This window comes from Lepisma saccharinum, chromosome 8 (assembly GCF_977018435.1).
Source record: "Lepisma saccharinum chromosome 8, izLepSacc3.1, whole genome shotgun sequence".
NCBI lineage: Eukaryota > Metazoa > Arthropoda > Insecta > Zygentoma > Lepismatidae > Lepisma > Lepisma saccharinum.
In genome coordinates, this window is record NC_139236.1 from 45,290,402 (window position 1) to 45,312,126 (window position 21,725).

Genomic DNA, 21,725 nt, shown 5'->3' on the forward strand with positions numbered 1-21,725 from the left:
AATGGGACAACTTGGGGATGCTTTGCACAATTTTCGCTAGCTACCATTCCCCCGCCTCCCCCCTCTCACATTTCGAACACGGTTGTAGAAGGAAATTACAGTATTTACACCAATCTGTTTTCAAATGATTCATAATTTTGAAGGAATGGAAAGATTAGATTGCGTTATCAGTAGGTAAATAACCGACTTCTGGAAGTAGATAACATATCTCCACAGACTTAAAAAAAGATCAATTACATTATCGAACTCTCCAAATATAGGACAAAGTATTTTATACATTCCTCTTAGAATGTTTTTTACATAAAAAAAAACATAGCAGAGTTGCTACCATTGCATATTTTCCGTAGTTTATATCATCTGGTAAGTTGCTATCCAAAAAAATATTTCACTCTCATTCATACAGACATAATGATACATGTTGGATCATAACACATGCCCAATACAAAATTATACTTTTAATATTTTCTATGATTCAGTGTGATTTAAATGAAAGCAGATTGTGACTTACACACCCTTTCTCCCAAAAAATATCAACATATAAGTATTTTCCTTAATTTACTAAAATATTTTCAGACTAATCAGGAAGTGAGCTGTGTATTATTTGTTATGGTAACATGCTGTCTGAGATGTCACACCTTTTATGGCCAACAGTGTTGAATGCTTCAAGTTTCTCTTGATTTTTGACAACTTAAAACAATATAATCATAAAGGCTTCATTAATTTGTCATATTTTCAAAACTATGGGATCATCATGCAAAACCAACCAACTTATGAACGTGCATGTGTTAATCAAGTAATATATATATATAAAAAAAATATTACTCATTGAAGTAATGATAGTTTTCTAATTAGATTTAATTTTCTCTCTCCCTCTAGAGAAATGAAATATTAACAACATGACCAGAAATCATTTTTTTCATTCTTGTAGCATGCTTGCATAGGAAGTAATTACACTTTGTTAATATAGAGGGATTTTCATTATACTTTATCTCAATTGTCAAATTCATATTTTACAAATTTTGATAATCTGTCAATACTGTCTGAAGTTATTCATCCTGTCTGCTAATTGAGTAAAATAAGTTATGTCATGTTTGTCAGAGACATTTCTGTCTTCAAATTATTATCGACCATGTACAGAGCATTCCCTGACATTCGCTACGAGACTCTGCGGCAAGCGGCCCGGCATCAGCGCTTGTCTTTCCCGGTGAACAGGTCCGCGACAGTCGCTCGCTTGTCTGTTTTTTCGCTCTCCCTGCCTTCGCTCTCTTTCCCTTTCTGTTGATGTTGAAGACTAACATCAGTATAATCCTACCTCGGAAGTTGTGTTGTGTCATGTCCGTGTGTTGAAGATTGTGGCTTAATATGGCACCACAAAAGTTTACCTTACAACAAAGGATTTATCTTGTCAAGCGTTACTTCGGAAAGAGGAATTGGGGAGAAGTGCGACGACGTTTTGCAACAAAATTTCCTGGTGTTCCCGTTCCACATAGGACCACTATATTAAACCTCGTAAAAGAGTTTAGAGTAAAAGGGTCAGTTCTGAATAAAGGTTGAAAGAAAAATGGGGAAATAAAGTATACAAAGACAATCCGCACACCATTCGTGAGTTAAAAGAGAGTATTGTACGAGAATTACAGTACATGAACATGCACGTGTAAATGCCAATTTCCTTCGGAGATGCCAGTAATGTGATGCAGCAGAGGGACATCATTTTCAACACCTTCTGCAGTCAAGGTTAGTACACAATATAAAAACTGTAATTTTAATAGCCGATTCTAGCAACTGTCACTGACCCGTTCACCGGGAAAGACAAGCGCTGATGCCGGGCAGCTTGCCGCCGAGTCTCTTAGCGAATGTCAGGGAATGCTCTGTATCGTCTTTGAGTAAGGTGCATTACTTCTTAGTGTAATCACACTCAAATGGACACAACAGTGAGAAGAAAAAAATCTGCAGAAATTTTTCATGTACAAAAGTCTAAATTCTCAAATATGCTTTCTTAGGAACTGGTACACAAACTTAACTTTGATAACTAAATATACAAGATGTAGATTTATTACTTTTATTTTCCAGCACTCATGCCAAACTATCTGATCACATCTGAATATCCCAACAGTGATTCAATAAAGAGAAGAACAAAGAAGAGAAAGAGAAGAAATAACAAGAAAGGTGAGCTCAAAGCAACAAAAATACTAATATTTTAATTACAATGAATAACAAATTATACTTTTGCTAAGGTAACATAACCCATGGTGCAACAGCCCATTTATAGCCCGGGCCTACCTACCGACTGCTGGCCTCACTCCCACCTGATTCTACTCACTCACTCACTCACTCTCAAGGTGGGAGATAATCCAACCAGTTACACGGTGACGTGTGGTCAGCACGATGAACTCCCAGTCTTTGTTGTAGGTTTTCATGACTGGGTTATGCTACTCATTCATAGCTTCCAATTTCCTCACGAAAGTGGGTGGCCACCGGTCCCACACACAGGCCGAAATCTCAGGAGAAAAGTTGTTACGCTTCCCACAGGAGACTCAAATCTGTGCACGTCCTGTAGCCAGAGCCCACAGCATGACACCTTAGACCGCATGGCCATGGTGTGGGACACTTTTGTGAAGATACAGGAACATATTTTCCAAGAATATTTGCACAGTTGAGAGGAACAAACATAATGATGTGGCCAATAGCTGTCCCAGCAGCATTTTAAGGAAAGGGGATGATATAATAAAACCCTTTCACTCTGGGGCCTTTTCGATCCCAGACCAGATATAAATGATAGTATCTCATTGTAACTAATAACTGCAAAGTTATCCTCCAAGGTATTAAACCTTTTGCAACCACGAAGGATAATATTCCACTTGATTTCCTTTCATGTCCTATTGCAATTATGGAAATTAAGTGCCTGGGATCAGAAACAACCCCACACAGTTCATGTACTTGTTCTCGAGTTTTGCTTGATAAACAGCCAGTAGCATGCAGTGACATTTAGATAGCCGAAGCACTGAATATATAATTTTTAAATAAACAATAGTACATCAAGGGGCAGGCTTGCCTTGATAAAAAACACCGCACACCACTGCTTTGCGGCATTTTAGTCTTTCATGGGCTTCTCTCCACACTTTCGGGGAGTCTAATTATCCTGGGAGTTATGCAAAATTTGAATTGCATGCCGAAGCAGTGCTTTGGTAGCTAACCTTGTATGCACGCCACTGTAAACAGCTCATACAGAATTACTAGTTTTCCAGGAATACATACAGTTTATGTTATCACTGAATGTCTTGCCTGTTTATGATGTTGTAATAGTATTAAACAGGCATTCATCATGTTGTGGTTACAGTGGATACTGGTTTTGTGTTTTGACAAGACAAGAAAATTAATCATATCTGTGATAGTTTACCTTATTGGTAAAGACCATACTATAAACAAAGTGATATGCCAAAAAATTGTGTAATAGCAACAGTTTTGAGACATTGATAATGATTTTAAACATAAAACTAATTAAAATTAATAACTGAAAAAGAAAAGAAAAGCAAAAAAAAAAAAATATAGAGTTCCAAAATTGAACATAAAAAGTTATGAGCCATGAAGCAGAGTAAACTGGCAATGAGAGCCCAGAGGATTTTTACGCTAACTGATAGACACAGAAGTCAAGAGGTTATACACATCTACACTAAAACTTTTATAATAGTGTAAGAGTATATGGGCCTAATGATTTGAGACATGAAGAATAACTACTTACCTATTTCAAGGAAATTTTAGAGCTTCACTTGCATCATTAAAATTACAAAGAAAATGCCACACAATCAGAGCATGTACTCCACAATTTGTACCACAAACACACCCAAGGGATTGCCTGACCATCGTGAGAATCCCCACACACGAATAGAGAAATTATAACATGCAGTGGTGGCAATTGGGTTCCAAAACTTGGGGGCAAGGTGCCAAAACTGGGGGAGCAAAGACAGCTTACTTTTCCTCATAGCTAAGGACTAGCATAGTAAGGGGGAAAAGTGGCAAAAAAGTGTGAGGGCAATTTCACTTCCCTAATCGACTCCACTGATAACTTGGCTTCAGAATTAACTTTTGACATTGCCTTCTTGTCTGCAGAGGAGGATTTCTGCTTCATAGTTTCTGACTAAAGATAACTGACAGGAAGGCTCCATTTAGGTACACTTCTGTTCACAGAAAGTGGCACACTCGTTTGAGTTGAAGTCCAGCTTCAGGTCTGGCAGTACAGTCAAAGTAAGTGTTTGCAGCAGTGGCGGCCGGCGGCAACTATGATGGACAGTGCCAACGTGATCAAGAAATCGAAGAAGAAAAAAAAAAACCTCACCTCGCGGTTTCGCCACTGGCCAAGATGTTTATCCTCGTTTGGTAACGTGGAATACAACGTGTGTTTAAGTAATAACGTACTAATCCCATTCATCTTTACTCACTAACCTATCTTTATACACTACAGGAGACTTCCCTAAAAATATAACAATTGCAAGAGGAAAGGAAAAATAAATCCTATCACCTTCTCCTCCTCCATACACACGTATTCTAACTGGGTATCGAAAATATCTTTACGAAAATAAATTGTTGAAATGCCAAAGGAAACTCGCATCATCATAGGATTTTTTACTTTTATATTTTAAAAAAAATCTAAATGGCTTTCTTGGTGCATCTATCTATTATCAAAAATGTATCACTTTCTCCAAAAGTAGGCAGAAATTATTTCCGTCTTACAATTCAGTCGTATTTAGCGACTTTTCTCTGAAGGTGGCAACTGTGTCAACACTGTGAAAGTTCCCCAGCCACGCCAGGCCAAGACGGGCATGGTTTCTTAAGGGCTAACCCCGCCCCCTGCTACTTTATTCTCGGCTCATGGTGGAAATGTTCCTCGCTGAGACTTCTTCAACCCTCTGCTGCACGTGTGTCAACTTGGTTAGGCCAGCTCTTGGGCAGCACTGACTGTTGCCTCACAAGGGTACGAACGAAACAGCTGGCGATGCAGTGAGGAGGTTGGGGCGGTCGTCACACCAGCTTGACCGATTGCAAGATTCGAATCTCCTTGTCTGTAAACTAACTATCAATGTATTCATTTAACAATACTTGGCAAGGTATGCGTTTCTTCTGAGGGTAGTGCCATGGCATGGCAGCTCTACCCCTTGAGCTGCCACTGGTTTGCAGTGTTGCTTACTATCAAACATTTTAACCACATGCAGGGAATTTTGTCTCTCTCAGACTCAAAAAAAAAGGGCTAATGGAAAGATTGCAGCGTAAATATTAATTAACTGGACTGTCCACGTCTACATTGAAAGTAATGTAAATGCGAAAAATATATTTAAAAAAAATGCATTTTTGACATTCGTGAAGAAGTGGATATCACAATGCATTAGAATACGAGGGCCCCAGTTTCGAATTTGGCCTGAGCATGGGTGTTCTTTTCAAGTCTCTCTTCATTGTTGCGAGTAGCCGAAAATGGAAGAAAAGCAACACAAAATAACGAAAATAAAACCCAATTTGAATGAGTGAGGCGGAAATAATGATGTTGTAATTCCTGAGAAAAAATATATATATATATCTTTCGAAATAGTGATATCACAGCCCGGGAGAAGGCTTGATGAATATATAAACTCCTTCCCCATCCACTTTGGCAAACATAATAGCAAAGCCGGCACTGAATATGCGATGGAAAAAATAATAGAAATCCGAAGCAAGAAGAGTTTATGTCACAGCCAGGGAGGCACATGAGAGGAGGTACCCCTCCCCCACAAACACACACACATCAGTCATCCAGGCTATTAATAATAAGTCAATGGTTGTCCTCTCATTTAACTTTAACAGTAAATGGAATTTTAGTAAAATGAAAATTGTCGGGCTTTCCTTTTTTTTTTTTTTACACATACACGTTGGTTTCGTAATGGAGCAAAAAAAAATAGAATTGCGACTCACTACCGGCTGAATGAATTACTCCGTAGATTCCAGAATAATGACTTTTCTTTTTCAAATTAATAGTTTAAAAATAATATAATACACTCTGTAAAGAAAAAATAGCAACACTTGTTCGGATATGGTTTTCATAAGATTCATTAACCAACACCCCCAGTTCTTTTCTATTTTCTGATGCTACTCTGTTGCATGGAGGCCAATGAGTGCTTCGTGCAATGTGAACTTCCTGCCTACACAATGCACCTCAATAGCAACAGAGTAGCACCAGAGGGTGCGCATTGAAACATAAAAAAATAAATGAAAATAGAAAAGAACTTGGGGTGTTGGATAAATGTCATAGTTTTCGCAAAACCACTTCCTGTTTCTTCCGAGATGATAAGAGGGAGTGAGACAGGCATCACATGACGAGAGGTTTTCCATTCAACGAACATGACCGACGGTGCCTCCTGGCTCTCTCACTCCCTCCTATGCGTTCCCTTGCAACGCTTCAGCACCCCTGCTCGTTCTACAGTTTACTAATGCATTCGGGAACGTTCCTTCACAAATACGGCTGGTAGACAAATCCTGCTTTTCTTATTGTTTTAATTCACTTCAAACTCTTGTGAAAACCATATCCGAGCAAGTGTCACTATTTTTCTTTACAGAGTGTATATGTGCCGTTGGTTAATAAGATTCCTCGTCACATAGCAGAATCCGCTATGTTGATGGAAGCTAGAACACGATTATCATTTAGGGTTGGAAACACTCACCTTCCACAAAAGCACGACTTCGCAATGTTTTCCTTCATTTTCATGCACAAGCTTGACTTGTATTCTGTCAGCAATGTGCACAGCACACAAACACTATCTGATGAAGTGTATTGCTTTCAAATTAATGTAATTAGAGAGAAGCTTGGTTTGGTTTGATTTGGTGTTTTAAGTCCACTTTATGCGCAGTAAGGCTAATCGGGACTGGACCTACAGTTTAAAGTGGAATCCGAACCACTTGTGCCTCCACCGGGTATCGAACCCGGGACCCCTTGATTACAAGGCAATGACGCTACCACTGCGCCATGGGGGAGGCCCTAGAGAGAAGCGACATCAAAAGTTTCGAGCTGGACAGGAAAAGATGCAATCTTATCTTCACCCTAGTTTGTGGCCATGTCGGTTAAAGACCAGCTTTGTAAGCTGAAATCCTAGGTTCGAAATCCCTTGTCTCTAAAATATTTTTTTTTTCTTACCAAATGGGTGCTACATAATGTATTTTATTCTCGTCACACCAATTGCAGCCTGAAACTTTGTTATTTTTTTTTTTGCGTGCCAATAAGAAAATATGTATTGAAACTATTACTCATTCAGAGAACGTGACTGTTACTCGAGACTACTTGAAATTGAGATTTTTTAATTGCTGCTGAGCCTCGATATTTACAACAAGTGCTAAAATTGAAAATTGTTGTGTGATTAAACACATCCTTAATATTCTCGAGAAGTAAACCACTGAAATTAAATGTGTAATTTGTGAGGAACATCAGCAGATGTATTTTACGATGTTCCGTCATTCACGTGTCACTCTCCTCGTTTTATTCATAGATAGATATTTACAAGTGACCCACTTGATGAATGCTCGCACCTTAAGAGTAATTTTCAAATGTGAAAGATGTTGTAGATGTTATTATCAGAAACAAACAGAATTAATCAGTAACTACAATTATTTACCTAAACATCACTCACATGGAACTTAGAATAGAGCTGTAAAATATGTATTTTGGCTAATTAGCTGTTTGAATTATTCTTCCTATATTATACTTATTATATATTTCTGCTTTCGAGGTGCAATTTGAGCGAAACAGCTGAAACCGGACTGCAATCTAATATTAATAGCAATACAACCCAGGGGCGGTCTGTGAATTTTACATCAAGGAAAGCACATGCTGTAAGAAATTGAAACAAGCATTATTATTATAATAATGATTATTAACTGTCCTTTATGAATTCTTCTATCACTAGATTGTAGAATCCATCTTCATTTTAATTTCAGTTTTCAGCTTTTTGTCAATTGCTGCCCTGGGGTATTTCTGCGGTAACTGTTAACTCGGCGAAGTGCTGAAAATGACACTAGCACTAGACACCGGAATTCTTGAAAATAATTAACACACGTAACTTGAAAGAAAACAGAAGATGAAGAAGTAGGTTTCTTAAAATAAAACAAAAGTTATTGTACTCCCTTCCAGATATCAGAGGAATTAGCGACACTTATTGCTCTTCTGAAATGAACGAAGACAAAACATTGGCCATTAACTTAATTTCAATGGACAGAAAGTGTCTTGAGAAAAACGTTTCTCGTGTTTTTCATATCAACTAGTTCTGATCTCCAGTTTCCGCTGTTGACCTTGTTGCAAGTCTATTCACCCTCTTCATTTGAAGATAGGTCCTCTCGGATGGCATAGTGGTAACACCGTCGCCTTGTAATGAAGGGGTCTCGAGTTTGATACCCGGTGGAGACACATATTGATTCAGTGACACTTTCAACTGTAGGTCCAGTTCCGATTAGCCTATCTTTGTATAAAGTGGACTTCAAAGAAAAAAACATTTGAAAATAGGACACAAAGCCAACAGTAGTTTTAATCCTCTTCTGCAATCAAACTATTATTACACATTGGTCTGGATTAAAATAAACACGTTACATGCGTTATTACAATCGGTGGAGTTTAAATCAGGCTTTAAAATTTCTCGATGTCAGGCCCTGGACGAAGAGTGTTTCCACACACACCTACGCCTTTTCCAGCACCATCAGCTGGCTGCTGCAAGATGCAGAATGAGTTATGCGGATTCATTCCCTTCAAGTCCATTGAAGCACAGTGATTTGGTCAACTGTTAAGTCTGATTTTTAAACATATGTTTTTCATACAGATTCTAGCAATAGTGCACATTCACTGGGACAACACAGCACAAAATTTGCTGTAACTGAAGAGAAAATATTACAATATAAATACTTTTTAGGCACATTTAACTCGCAAGAAACTGTTAGGCTGGAATGAGCCACGGTCATGCATTCCCTATGCCGAAGATCTACAAAGAATGCCGAGGCACGGAGCATATAGCCGAAGGCTCCTTTTCCCCCGAACTGCCACGAAATATGCCGAGGGTGAGCGACCTTGTACGGACGAGGAGAAACCTCTCGTGATTTTTACAACCCTTAGAAGAAGATATGTGATAGAATGGTTTGAATGAAACTGTAAAAGTAAATTGACAACAAAAACACATTTAATAAATTAGCATGTGTTCTAATTTAAAATGGAATGACTCATTCCTGTCATTCCACGGAATATCCACCCATGATACAACCATTGCAGTATAGAGAGATGAAAGGGACAAATATGTTGAAGTGTAGCAAGATTCGAAAGTATATTTTGATATTTCGGTTTATTTTGGCCATCGATGTAAAACATGTAATTTCGAAAACTGCCAATGTTCAATTCAATAGGAAACATTCAGATTTAAAAACATATGGTGCTAACGGGAAACCTATATTTCTGCACTTTTAGAGGTTACATAGAGAAGGAAAAATTATACATTTATTTCAAATATCTCTTGATTTTCACAGGGGCACGTGGTCAAGTGATTTTTTTCAAAACGTGTCAAAAGTCAGTGAATACGTCACACTCACGCTTAAATTATACTTGGGACGGGACTTACAGTTGGAAGTGAAATCTGAACCACTATGTGCCTGCCACCTGCTATCGAACCCAGAGCCACTCTATTACAAGGGGACTAATTTACAACACAACATACGAAAGTCTCTCTCTTATGTCACGAAATTTATCAATTTCTAATTTAGCTCATGATTAAGCTGGAGAACTATAAAATTAACTGTCCAAATAAAAATAAAGTAAATTAATCATTTTCCAACATAAAAATAAATTAATCCACATTCCTAGATAAGAAAGAGACAGGAAAACTTTCCATCATATTTATGAATTTTATAGTCGCTGAATATAGTGCTTTATTTTTCTTTTTATACAAACACTACTAGAAAGAAATTTTGGTTGATAATTTTAGTTAAAAGTAGTTTTAATTCTTAGTAATAACTCCTGCAACCGGATCAAATGATATTCCTTGATGTTTACAAAATTACAGATTTAGAAGAGAGGGTTTATCCAAACACTTACTTGTGCTCTATGAAACAACTCAAACAGCTAATCATCCAAAATACATATTTTACAGCTCTATTCAAAGTGACATGTGAGTGATGTTTAGGTAAATAATTGTAGTTACTGATTAATTCTGTTTGTTTATAATAACAACATCTACCATTTGCGCAAATCTTGACTTTACAATTTGGACCAGGCCTTTTTCTTTCACATTTGAAAATTACTCTTAAGGTGCAAACATTCATCAAGTGGGTCACTTGTAAATATCTATATGTATAAAACGAGGAGAATGACACGTGAATGATGGAACATTGTAAAATACATCTGCTGATGTTCCTCATAAATTACGCATTTAATTTCAGTGGTTTTCTTCTCGAGAATATTAAGGATGTGTTTAATCACACAACAATTTTCAATTTTAGCACTTGTTGCTCAGCAGCAACTAAAAAATCTCAATTTCAAGTAGTCTCGAGTAACAGTCACGTTCTCTGAATGAGTAATAATTTCATTACATATTTTCTTACTGGCACGCAAACAATAACAAAGTTTCAGGCTGCAATTGGTGTGACGAGAATAAAATACATTATGTAGCACCCATTTGGTACGAAAAAAATATTTTAGAGACAAGGGATTTCAAACCTAGGATTTCAGCTTACAAAGCTGGCCTTTAACCTACATGGCCACAAACCATGGTGAAGAAACCAAGCTATTCGAGTAATTTGTCCATAAGATTGCACCTTTTCCTGTCCAGCTCGAAACTTTTGATGTCGCTTCTCGCTAATTACAAGGGTCGTTCAAGGTTGACCGGGACTTTTATTTCTGCAGAGGAAATAGGTAGCAGAAGAAACACCAAACTATGTCAGTTTTTCAAAGTATTCTCCGTGCGCGCCGAGGCACCGTTGCCATCGTTCTGGCAGCTACCGAATTCCTTTGGCGTAGAAAGAACTTGGTTGTTGTCGTAGCCACTGGAGGACATCGCTCCGCAGTGCTTCATCTGTCGTGAATTTCTTCCCTCCCAGATGGTCTTTAAGGGGTGCAAACAAATGATAATCATTGGGGGGTAATCCGGACTTTAGAGGGGATGGGGCAGAACTTCCCAGCGCATGTCAGCCAGAGTTTTTGTTGTCGCATTGGCCGTGTGAGGGCGGGCATTGTCATGGAGAAGAATGACATTTCCAGATAACATTCCAGTGGTCGTGAATGATTGTCTCAACACTCCCGACACTGATATTCACCTCGGCAGCAATATCCCGCACTGTTACTCGCCGGTTCTCAAGAATCATTCGCTCAACACGTGCGATATTCACTGGTGTGACTGCAGACGGGCGAATGTGTCCATGCGCTTCATTTGTCACCAGCTCCCGTCCTTCGCGAAACTGCTCACACCATTCGTACACTCTTGTCCGCGACATCGTTTGTTCACCATACTGTGCTTGCAATCGTCTGAAAATCTCAGCTGGTTTCACTTTCTCCTTCACGAGAAATTTGATTACACACCGCTGTTCCACAGCCACAGACACACTGCTTGCCTCCATGTTCACTGCAACTGCTGCGCATGCGCGAAATACGTCATGCTAGTTACTCGCGAAGGAATACATTACGTCACCCGCACGTTTCATCATGATCCGGCTATTCATCGATTTTTTTCGTACGAAAATCCCGGTCAACCTTGAATGACCCTTGTACATTAATTTGAAAGCAATATGCTTCATCAGATAGTGTTTGTGTGTTGTGCACATTGCTGACAGAGTACAAGTCAAGATTGTGCATGAAAATGAAGGAAAATGTTGTGAACTCGTGCTTTTGTGGAAGGTGAGTGTTTCCAACCCTAAATGATAATCGTGTTCTAGCTTCCATCAACATAGCGGATTCTGCTATGTGACGAGGAATCTTATTAAACAATGGAACATATATTATACCAGCTTATTGCCCGGGTATTTATTTATCCCAAAATAATGAATTCTAACTATAATGTAAAATGTAACTAATTTTATTTGCAGCTATTTAAAAGTATAAGTACAGTATACAAATGTCATTGTGAATGTCACCAATTAGCTTAGCGACTCCGAAAACTATGGATTCGATACTAATGCAGATGCAGGTCATTTTTGACATTTTATTTTTCACCCCTCCTCACCTGCTATGCAGATAGTTAATGAACTTGAAGTTGAACAGCATTCTGAGTGTCACTATTCATCTTAGTGACTCCGAAAACTATGTATTCCACACTATATCGGTTGTTTTATATGTCACCCCCTTCCCACCCCTAGGGGTGCCAGGGGTGTCTTTGAGTTGATCGGCATTGGGAGTGGCACTATTCATCTTAGCGACTCCGAAAACTAATATCGGTCGTTTCATATGTCACCCCCTTCCCACCTCCACTCCTAGGGATGCCAGGGATGTCTTGAAGTTGAACGGCATTGGTAGTGTCACTAATCATCTTAAGGATCCCAAAAACTATGGATTCCACACTAATATCAGTCGTTTTCGATTATTTTTACATGTCACCCCTCCCCACCTGCACCCCCAGGGGTGCCAGGGTTGTCTTACTCCCACAGTATTTCTTTCCATATCACAAGTGATACGCATACCAAGTTTGGTTGAAATCGCTCCAGGCGTTCGAGAGTTATGCCGGAACAAACACACACACACACTCACATGTCCATTTTTATATATTAGAAGAAGATGATATATTATTTTTAAACTATTTATTTAAAAAAGAAGAGTCATTATTCTGGAATCTACGGAGAAATTCATTCAAACGGTAATGATTTTACGAGTCACAATTCTATTTTTTTGCTCCATTACGAAACCAACGTGCAAGTGTAAAAAAAGGAAAACTCTACAATTTTAATTTTACAAAAAATCCATTTACTGTTATAGTTAAATGAGAGGACAACCATTGACTTATTATTAATAGCCTGGATGACTGATGTGTGTGTGTTTGTGGGGGAGGGGTACCTCCTCTCATGTGCCTCCCTGGCTGTGACATAAACTCTTCTTGCTTCGGATTTCTATTATTTTTCCCATCGCATATTCAGTGCCAACTATGTGATTATGTTTGCCAAAGTGGATGGGGGAGGAGTTTATATATTCATCAAGCCTTCTCCCAAGCTAGGATAACACTATTTCCGAAAGAAAAAATAAGTTTTTTTTTATTTTCTTTTTTTCATCCTTTCAGGAATTACAACAGCACTATTTCCACCTCGCTCATTCAAATTGTGTTTTATGTTCGTTATTTTGTGTTGCTTTTCTTCCATTCTCGGCTACTCGCAACGATGAAGAGACACTCGAAAAGAACACCCATGCTCAGGCCAAATTCGAACCCGGGGCCCTCGTATTCTAACGCATTGTGATAACCACTTCTTCACGAATGCCAAAAATGCGTTTTTTTTTCAAATATATTTTTCACGAATTTTTCGCATTTACATTACTTTCAATGTAGATGTGGACAGTCCAGTTAATTAATATTTACACTGCAAACTTTCCGTTAGCCCTTTTCTTTGAGTCTAAGAGACACACAATTCCCTGCATGTGGTTAAAATGTTTGATAGTAAGCAACACTGCTGGTTTCCAAACACTTACTTCGGCTGTACTGCCAGACCCGAAGCTGGACTTCAACTCAAACGAGTGTGCCACTTTCTGTGAACAGAAGTGTACCAAAGTTACTTTTTCTGTGTCTGTCACAATCCTACTGAATTTTGAGAAATGTAAAAGGGCCATTCCATGACAATTGGCCCTACTCGATGTTAATAAAAAAATGAATTAATATGAAAATCTTTATTGTATTTAATTGCATTAAGGTTTAGATGTTTGTGAATGCATATAATTACCACATTTCACCAATAAAAGTTACTAGCATCTGCTGCCTATAAGCTTCACAGACAAATAAAGTCAAAATTTGCTACATTTTTAAAGCGTCACACACACAACACACTTTTGTTCATGCTTTTCATGCATTCTGCCTATGCTATCATACAAGTTTTTTTCATTAGCAGACACAACAAAGTACTTCATAATTCTATATAATCAGTTCATTATGAATATTTTAATCCAAACTCATGTCTAGAACCTTACATTTTTGTGTCTAAAATGTCACACACATGAAGCTGGAATGCCCCAAAAGTGTGCCCCTTATTTCAGCAGAAGACACATTTTGTCTGGGTAAACCAATGACTCATTTCTGAACTTAGCAACAATGAGTAGGAAAAGCAAAGTAACAACTATTACTGTTGAAAAGTAACACATGACTTACATTATTTCACTAATGCAATCATTGAAAAGTAATACCCTACCAAGATATTTTACGTGCATGATGCCAATACCAAGTTTTGCTTCATGTATATGAAGTTATATACTATTGGCAGTTAGTGTAAAATTTTACTAACATAGTAATTGCTGTAGTGTTAAGCATGGTGTACTATGAAAAATTTATGGGGATTCCAGTATATAGAGAGTTCCTTCCCCTCCAGGCCAAAAAATTAGCAACCAGAGGGGAAGAAGTTTGCCTCAGCCTCCCTGCAAATAACACCTTGGATAAACATAGTCTATACCAGTAAGGAAGACATCATGGACACAAGGACTAACATTTTCAACCACACTGCCTAGTTGCTGCACATACAGAAAGATAGTGCACTTCTTAAAATAAACTTATACCACGGCTACAGATATCTTAATCTCAGGGGATAGGTTCTTTATTCGAGAATTCCAAATAAGAAAGCGTTTTATAGCCAAGAGGATATAGTTAAATGCGGATCTATATTCTGGAAACTATACACAATACAGAGAAAATATATAGCGAAGATTGTATATACATTGAAATATATATATATATATATGCTGATTCCAAATTTACATCTGTTATATACTTCTTATACATATATGACTAATTGAAAGGAAATCTTGTTCTTCTTTCTTCTTGTAATTTCTGGGAAAAGGCTACTTCTTCCTTGATCTGTGAAAAGGCTTCTTCTTCTTTCTATTTTTGGAAAAGACTTCTTCTTCTTTTCTTCTTTCTATTTTTGAAAAATACTTCTTCTTTTCTTCTTCCTATTTAGGAAAAGACTTCTTCTTTCTAATTTTGGAGGTTTATTCTTCTTTTCTTTCTTCTATTTTTGGAAAAGACTTCTTCTTTTCTTCTTTCTATTTAGGAAAAGGCTTCTTCTTCTTTTCTTTCTATTTTTGAAAAATACTTCTTCTTTTCTTCTTTCTATTTAGGAAAAAGCTGCTTCTTCTTTTCTTCTTTCTAATTTTGAGAAGGCTTATTCTTTTTTCTTTCTTCTAATTTATTGTCTTTCCTTTTAAAGCATGATCTTATTTATTACATATATGCGCTCACTTTCCCCGTTTCTTTGGCAAACGATACAAGCTATACTTATAGAAAGAGTAGGGTCGACTAAACTGACAATAGCGCCACCTCCTATGTAACGACCAAAAAGGGAATAGCCCAGGATCGCTAACAGCAAGCGCTGCCTATGGCCCAGTGTGTCTAATAAGAAGCGCAACCGTAAGTGCTTCGGGGCATCTAATTGAACACAGTGCCACGAGGGACGGACAAACACAAAAGCTGACGATGTTCTCCTCGTCAGATGTATTAAATCAAATTTTGATCACTAGGATCAAAAAGGAGAGATACATTTCTGAATTCATTTGCTCACTTATTAACTTTTCTAATATATGAGCATATTCTTATTTATCTTAATTGGCTATATACAACATTTTATTCACTCCTTCTATAATTTTTATACTCTTCCTTTATGTATTTTGCATTTACTATAATATATATAATCACTCTTCTCCGCTCCTAGTTTGTACAATGAACTCTGCTCTTCTTTATATGTCATGCTGCCATCTATCGTTGCTCTCGGGAAACAGTTCTTCCTTGCATTTTTCATTGTGTCGTCGGAGCTGGCACATGACACGTTCATATGCTTCTAAGAAGCTTTCAAAAGATTATAATTCATTTTCTGTACATACAAAAATAACACAATGTTGCTACAGTATAAATAATTGAACAACCATTTTTTCCCCGCTGTATAGAATTGTCATGGACTTCTCTAGAATCTGAAGACAACAGGCTGCAAAATTTTGGTTGCTTTGCCTTTGGACCTCACCCAAGTCACATGATATGTCCAGCTTGCAATGGGAGAATATGCACTGAAATACAACACAAGCCAGGTCGCAAGACTCGTATTTATTCAGTTATTCTGTAAGTACACAAGTTGCATATACATTTCTGCTTCATTTTAAATACTTATTCTCTATTTTCATGGCATCTACATCATATTCATTTAAAAGAAAATTATTTATCTGAACAGTGGTACTGCCTCACTATAAAAATTATTGTTTACCCTTTTCATTTGTTTCATGTTACTTTGTATGCATATCTATGTCAGTTTATTATCTGCGTTTCCACGCAAAAGGTTTGTTTTGTTGTATTCTGGTTTGGAATTGACTTCATTCCAAAAATTTTTTTTACCGCTGCTGCTGCATTTATTCTTTTGGGGAGCTGATTAGTGTCCATGCACCTAGGTCGAGGAGAACAAAATTGTGACCAGTCCACAGTGCAGACTGTTAATGTTAGATGACTATTAATAATTAAGGAGCTTTTGGACCAAAGTGACATGACACAAGGGTCTCCTACCCTGTTTGTTATGAAATATTGCGAAATGAACTGCAAAATGCAAAATAGACTCAGGCATGAAATTTAGTTTATTTACTGACGTGACACTTTCTGAAGTTTGAACTATCTTGAGAGTTATGCAATTCACGGAAAATTGATTAATTCTGTAAATATTTGAGAAGCAAAAATGGACTCCTTTTTACAGGAATAAACTTAATACTTTGGTAACTACATAAATGTGCTATTAGAAGGGATATGTTTATTTTGTGTAATAAGTGCAGTTTTTAAATCAAATTTAGGATTATATTCACAATTTTAAAACCAAAATGTTATTTCATGTACCACATTTGATACAATTTTTAACTGCTATAACAATGAAATTTAATTTTATTTACAGCTTTTGAACCCGAAATTGACTCCGATTTTGTACCGAAATGTTGCTTTTCTATTTACCAAAAAATATGTGCCTTTACACATGTTCTATCATTTCAATATGCAGCTCTGTGTTAACCTGTATGATTTTTTAAACGTCTTGAATCAAAATAATTTATCTTGTATCTTTAATCAGCAAGGATGTTTATTTCTTGACAAAGAGTGGCTCAGGGGAGGATATTATATATTTTCATAATCCTTAAAGCTAAGAAACGGATAGATTTCTCGTAACTATGAAGTAAGCTTTTATTGATGTACAAGACTTCTTGAATATACCTGTGCAAATTAAGAATCTTCTGATCATCAGGGTAACATACCCATAGACATGAATATGGTAATTACATGAAAACAACACTGTAGAATACAAAAAAGAATAATCTTTGCTGGAAAAGCATATGCACAGATTGAGGTTCTAAGATTACTGAGCACAGTCAGGGCACATGTTAGCCTTCTCAATACATGTTTCATGCAGCTATTACTTACACTTAATACAGCAAATCCAGTCCACACATGGACCTTTCGGTCATAATAAAATAATCCACAAACACAACCATAATCAGAGGAATGAACAACACAGGAGATTGAAGCTTTGTAGTTTTGAATGGTTTCCTTGAGCATTTACTTCTTTTTTGTCCTTTGAAACGTTTCTGTCTTTGAATCAGTACAATGTGATTTAAAAATGTCTTGGATGAAGCTGAGGTACATTGAGTGCTCAATGGATAAGATCTAGCACACTCTTTCTTCTGTTGACCCTGTCAAAACATCACCCTGGCAGTTATGCCGAGCATGAACAGCAGATGTTCCATGTAAGGCTTGTGCATCACCACTGTTTCCATCCCAAACAGATGGGGAATGTTACTGGAATAAAAGGGAAAGACTCCGCATCCATTGAAACCAGATGTTGCATTGTTGTTGGTTGCAGCCTTTTTCCATGCTCCCTCAAGAATTTGCCAAACTGAACCCTGCATCCAGCCAGGACAAATTTGCACAGCTTGATAAAATTAGTATTTCGATGTCTTCAAGAATTACTTGTCCAGTTGTAGTCAACGAGTGGAGTGGCTGGGAAGACATAACTATATAATATCACTGTTTGTAGTAATATAAATTATATCAGTGTTTGTGCAGTGTGAAGAGTGACCATCTAGAATAAGCAACACTTTCACTGGTTGTTTTCCGGGAATCTACCATCCTAAACATTTATCTGGAAATGCCATACATCCAAAAAAATGTTAATGCTTCACATATGTATATATAGCACTTCATGTAAACAGTTTAGGATGACTGATACATATTATCACATGTAGGGATACATTAGAAAAGTTGCTAATTTATTATGGAGGAACAGGGGCGGCCACTCATAAGGATGCCACACTGCCATGTGTAATCGCAAGCGAACATACATTATATTAACATTTATATATTGGCTTTACATTGTCTGAATTGCAAATATTCCGTTGCTTACAGATCGTTGGTTAGTCAGTTCTGTATTCATTCTTCTGCGACAATTGTGAAGTTTGCATGCCACCATGCGGGGAGGGATACGGAACTTCGAGAGAAATGTGACAGGGTGCTGTCCTCCCACTTTACAAGATGTAGAGCATTCTCAGGCACGGTCGAGAGGGTAAGAGGCGAGGGAACTGAGGGAATAACACGTGCGGGATCTGTGAATGGGAGCACAGTGCCCGTAGGCGAAACTGGCCCTCTCTTCAGAGAATGGTAAACATTGAAGAGTTGCCAGAAGCAATGAAGTTAACAGAAGATAGAAAATTACCAACCGTTGAAATAAATCATTCTGCATTCCATAATCTTATTTACTTATGACAAGTGAGCAATAAATTATGCAATTTCCAACGAGGAAAGAAAATATAGTTAACTGGAAAGTACAGACTCTTGCTTGATTTTTATTTACAGTCGCTTTCTGCTACTTTTCGGTAATCCGATGATAAGGATGAGTGATGATATAATGAAATTGATGGAGGGGCACTCACAAAGAACACCTATGTCCATGCCGGAATTCGAACCCAGGACCCCGGGCTTTGTAATGCAGTATGCTACCCACGAAAGTCAGCTACACCTTCTTGTTACTGGCAAAATTAGATTTAATTACATGTTTTGATTAGCACGTTTTAAAAAAGATCTTGATAGTGTGACAAAGCTTCACAATTTCTTTTCAAGCCGGCTGTTAAATAAATTAGAAGCTCGTCATCTAAACTCACCAAGAGCCGCTACAAGAACCTGTGAACTACGAATTTCTGAAAATTTGGCAAAATTGTCTGGCAACCACGAGGCAATAGAACGACCGGATAGGAAGACGATAGTATTGACACTTGTTGTTTCTTAGTTTTCCATGGAGAAGTGAAGCTTTTTCGGCAGTGTGTGCTGTAGTTGTGCGTTTGTCGCGATGAGCAGTGTGGAGAACTTGTTGGTGTGAAGTTCTTCTACCAGAAGTCTGGATGAAAGAAATAAACATAAACAACCTAGACCGAATTTGAATCTAGAACAAGCATGCCTGATGAAGATTTCTGGTAAGTTTGAAGTTTTTACTGTAGAGCTTCTGGTAATGCAGATATCACCGTTCCAGTGAGATATTTACATTGCTGCCCTATTTCACATATCAATTTGTCATGTTGGACAGGAATCTGTGTAACTTTTTTACTAGTAATTTTCGCGTTCAATGCATGTAAATATTCGTCATTGTGCTTATCAAGCTGTGTAAAAATTAATATTGCTTCTTCTGAATTTTCCACTCTGTTAAGTTAAAAAAATGCTACAACTAAATCTGATAGAATTCTATTTCTTCTTCCATCTTTCATAATCTTGGCATTACTGTTAAATAATTATTAATTTATCATAATATGTGCAAACATGCAAAACATGATAGTCGGTAAAGACGAATATATCAATTTCTTATCACGTTGGCTGTTATGTACGAGATTCACCACTTAAACTCACATTACTAGTAGAGCAAATTTGTGAGCTGTCGCCCCTTTTCTTTGGTTCACCACGAGCTGCCACTGTGGAGGAATATGGCTGAGTATGAAACCAATGGTCTAAAGAGCGTGAAAACCTGGTTCATTTCATTCCACTTTCTGAGAAGAAAAATGAAGAAGTACTAACGAAGGCAATTTTACAAGATGTAAAAACATGCACATGCCTCTCTCGATCTTGTCTAGCACTGAACAAACCTTGAGGCTTGGTTGAAGCCAGGGCAGCTGTTTTTGAACATTTCTCTACTTTTGAAAAACAACTATATTTCAAAATCTGAAACATTACATATGCTTAGAATTCCATCTAGCACATTCACATCAACCTTCGTGTGGTTCACTTTTACTATTGTCTTAATAGACTTACATAGCCTCAAAACTATTGATGATGGATGAGTGATAAACCATTGGCATGCACTTCATCTGATATTAGGACCCAGGATCTCAGACTGTAAGAATGGATATATATACAGGGTGATTCAAAAGTTCCAGCACACCCTTTTACTCTGAACTGATGCAGTAATGGCAGATCCTGGGTACATTGGGATAAGTGGCCCATGTGAGGGTGCTTCCAGGGACATGGGTGCCATCTTGGATCAAGATCATGACCCCCTTGTCATTTGAAGAAATTTACATCGATGCAAGATGATGGCCATTTCCCGGAAGCACACATGGGCTCCTTACCCCGATGTATCCAGGTGAAGTTGGATCTGCCATTACCGCAATAGTTTCAGAGAAAAAAGGGTGTCCTGCGACTTTTGAATCCCTCTGTATATTCACAAAGAAAACCGATGCACAGGCTGGGATTCAAACCTGGGATCCTTGTCATGGTAGAATGCTGTTCTAACCACCATGGTCAGCATTTACAAAATCATTTACATTACATTTAATCAAAAATTACCTTTTTTGATATGCTTTGCACTATTACTCTTTCAGGAGTCTAATTTGTTGCTGTTCCTTACCCTATGGAATGGAATGCTGTCAAGATGTCTATCATTACTGTCCATTCTGCTTTCAACGCTTAGGATGTTACAGAAGATAGCAGTAATTGCTGTGGGTAGTTAGCAACAACACTCATGCATTACCAACAAGCAGATATTTATTATCATTACCTCATGATAAAGTGATGAAGTTCATGGACCAAGTCATGCACATATATTACTTCTAAATGTAGGTCCTGTCTATGTGCAAATCAGATCACAATGGCTTGTTACCATTTGATTGTAATTCTTTCTGAAATTTACCATCATACTTCATTAATACGTACAGAAAAGGATGAAGGCACCACTGTTGAAATTTTGAATAAACCGTGTAACTCAGGCAGCACTTCAACTTGTTTCTGGGACTTCGTAATCGTGCACCAACAGTGAGATGAAAAATTAGACAAACTGTATATTAAGATTTTTTTTACTTACCTTTCAAAATGAAAGCAATGTCTCCTACTTCATTTGTTTCCACATGAAATTGTAGTGATGGCAATACATAATTATAAAATTTACAAATCTATGTCCATTAATAACATTTAAGGGAAGATTGGTTGTACATATAATTTCACAATTCCCAAGTATATCCAATGCTACTGTATCTTGAATAAAGAGTAAATACACCAATGGATTATTCTTTT

General features: G+C 37.5%; 1 protein-coding gene across 1 annotated transcript; it reads left to right on the plus strand.

Annotated features, from left to right (window-relative positions):
- The first annotated feature begins 245 nt into the window (after positions 1 to 245).
- On the plus strand, positions 246 to 21,700 carry LOC145991443 (lipopolysaccharide-induced tumor necrosis factor-alpha factor homolog). Its single transcript, XM_083127450.1, has 4 exons — positions 246 to 360; positions 2,071 to 2,166; positions 16,103 to 16,271; positions 21,038 to 21,700. The coding sequence occupies exons 2-4, from the start codon at positions 2,076 to 2,078 to the stop codon at positions 21,141 to 21,143; spliced, it is 366 nt and encodes a 121-aa protein (XP_082983576.1). The 5' UTR covers positions 246 to 360; positions 2,071 to 2,075; the 3' UTR covers positions 21,144 to 21,700.
- Positions 21,701 to 21,725: the final 25 nt, after the last annotated feature.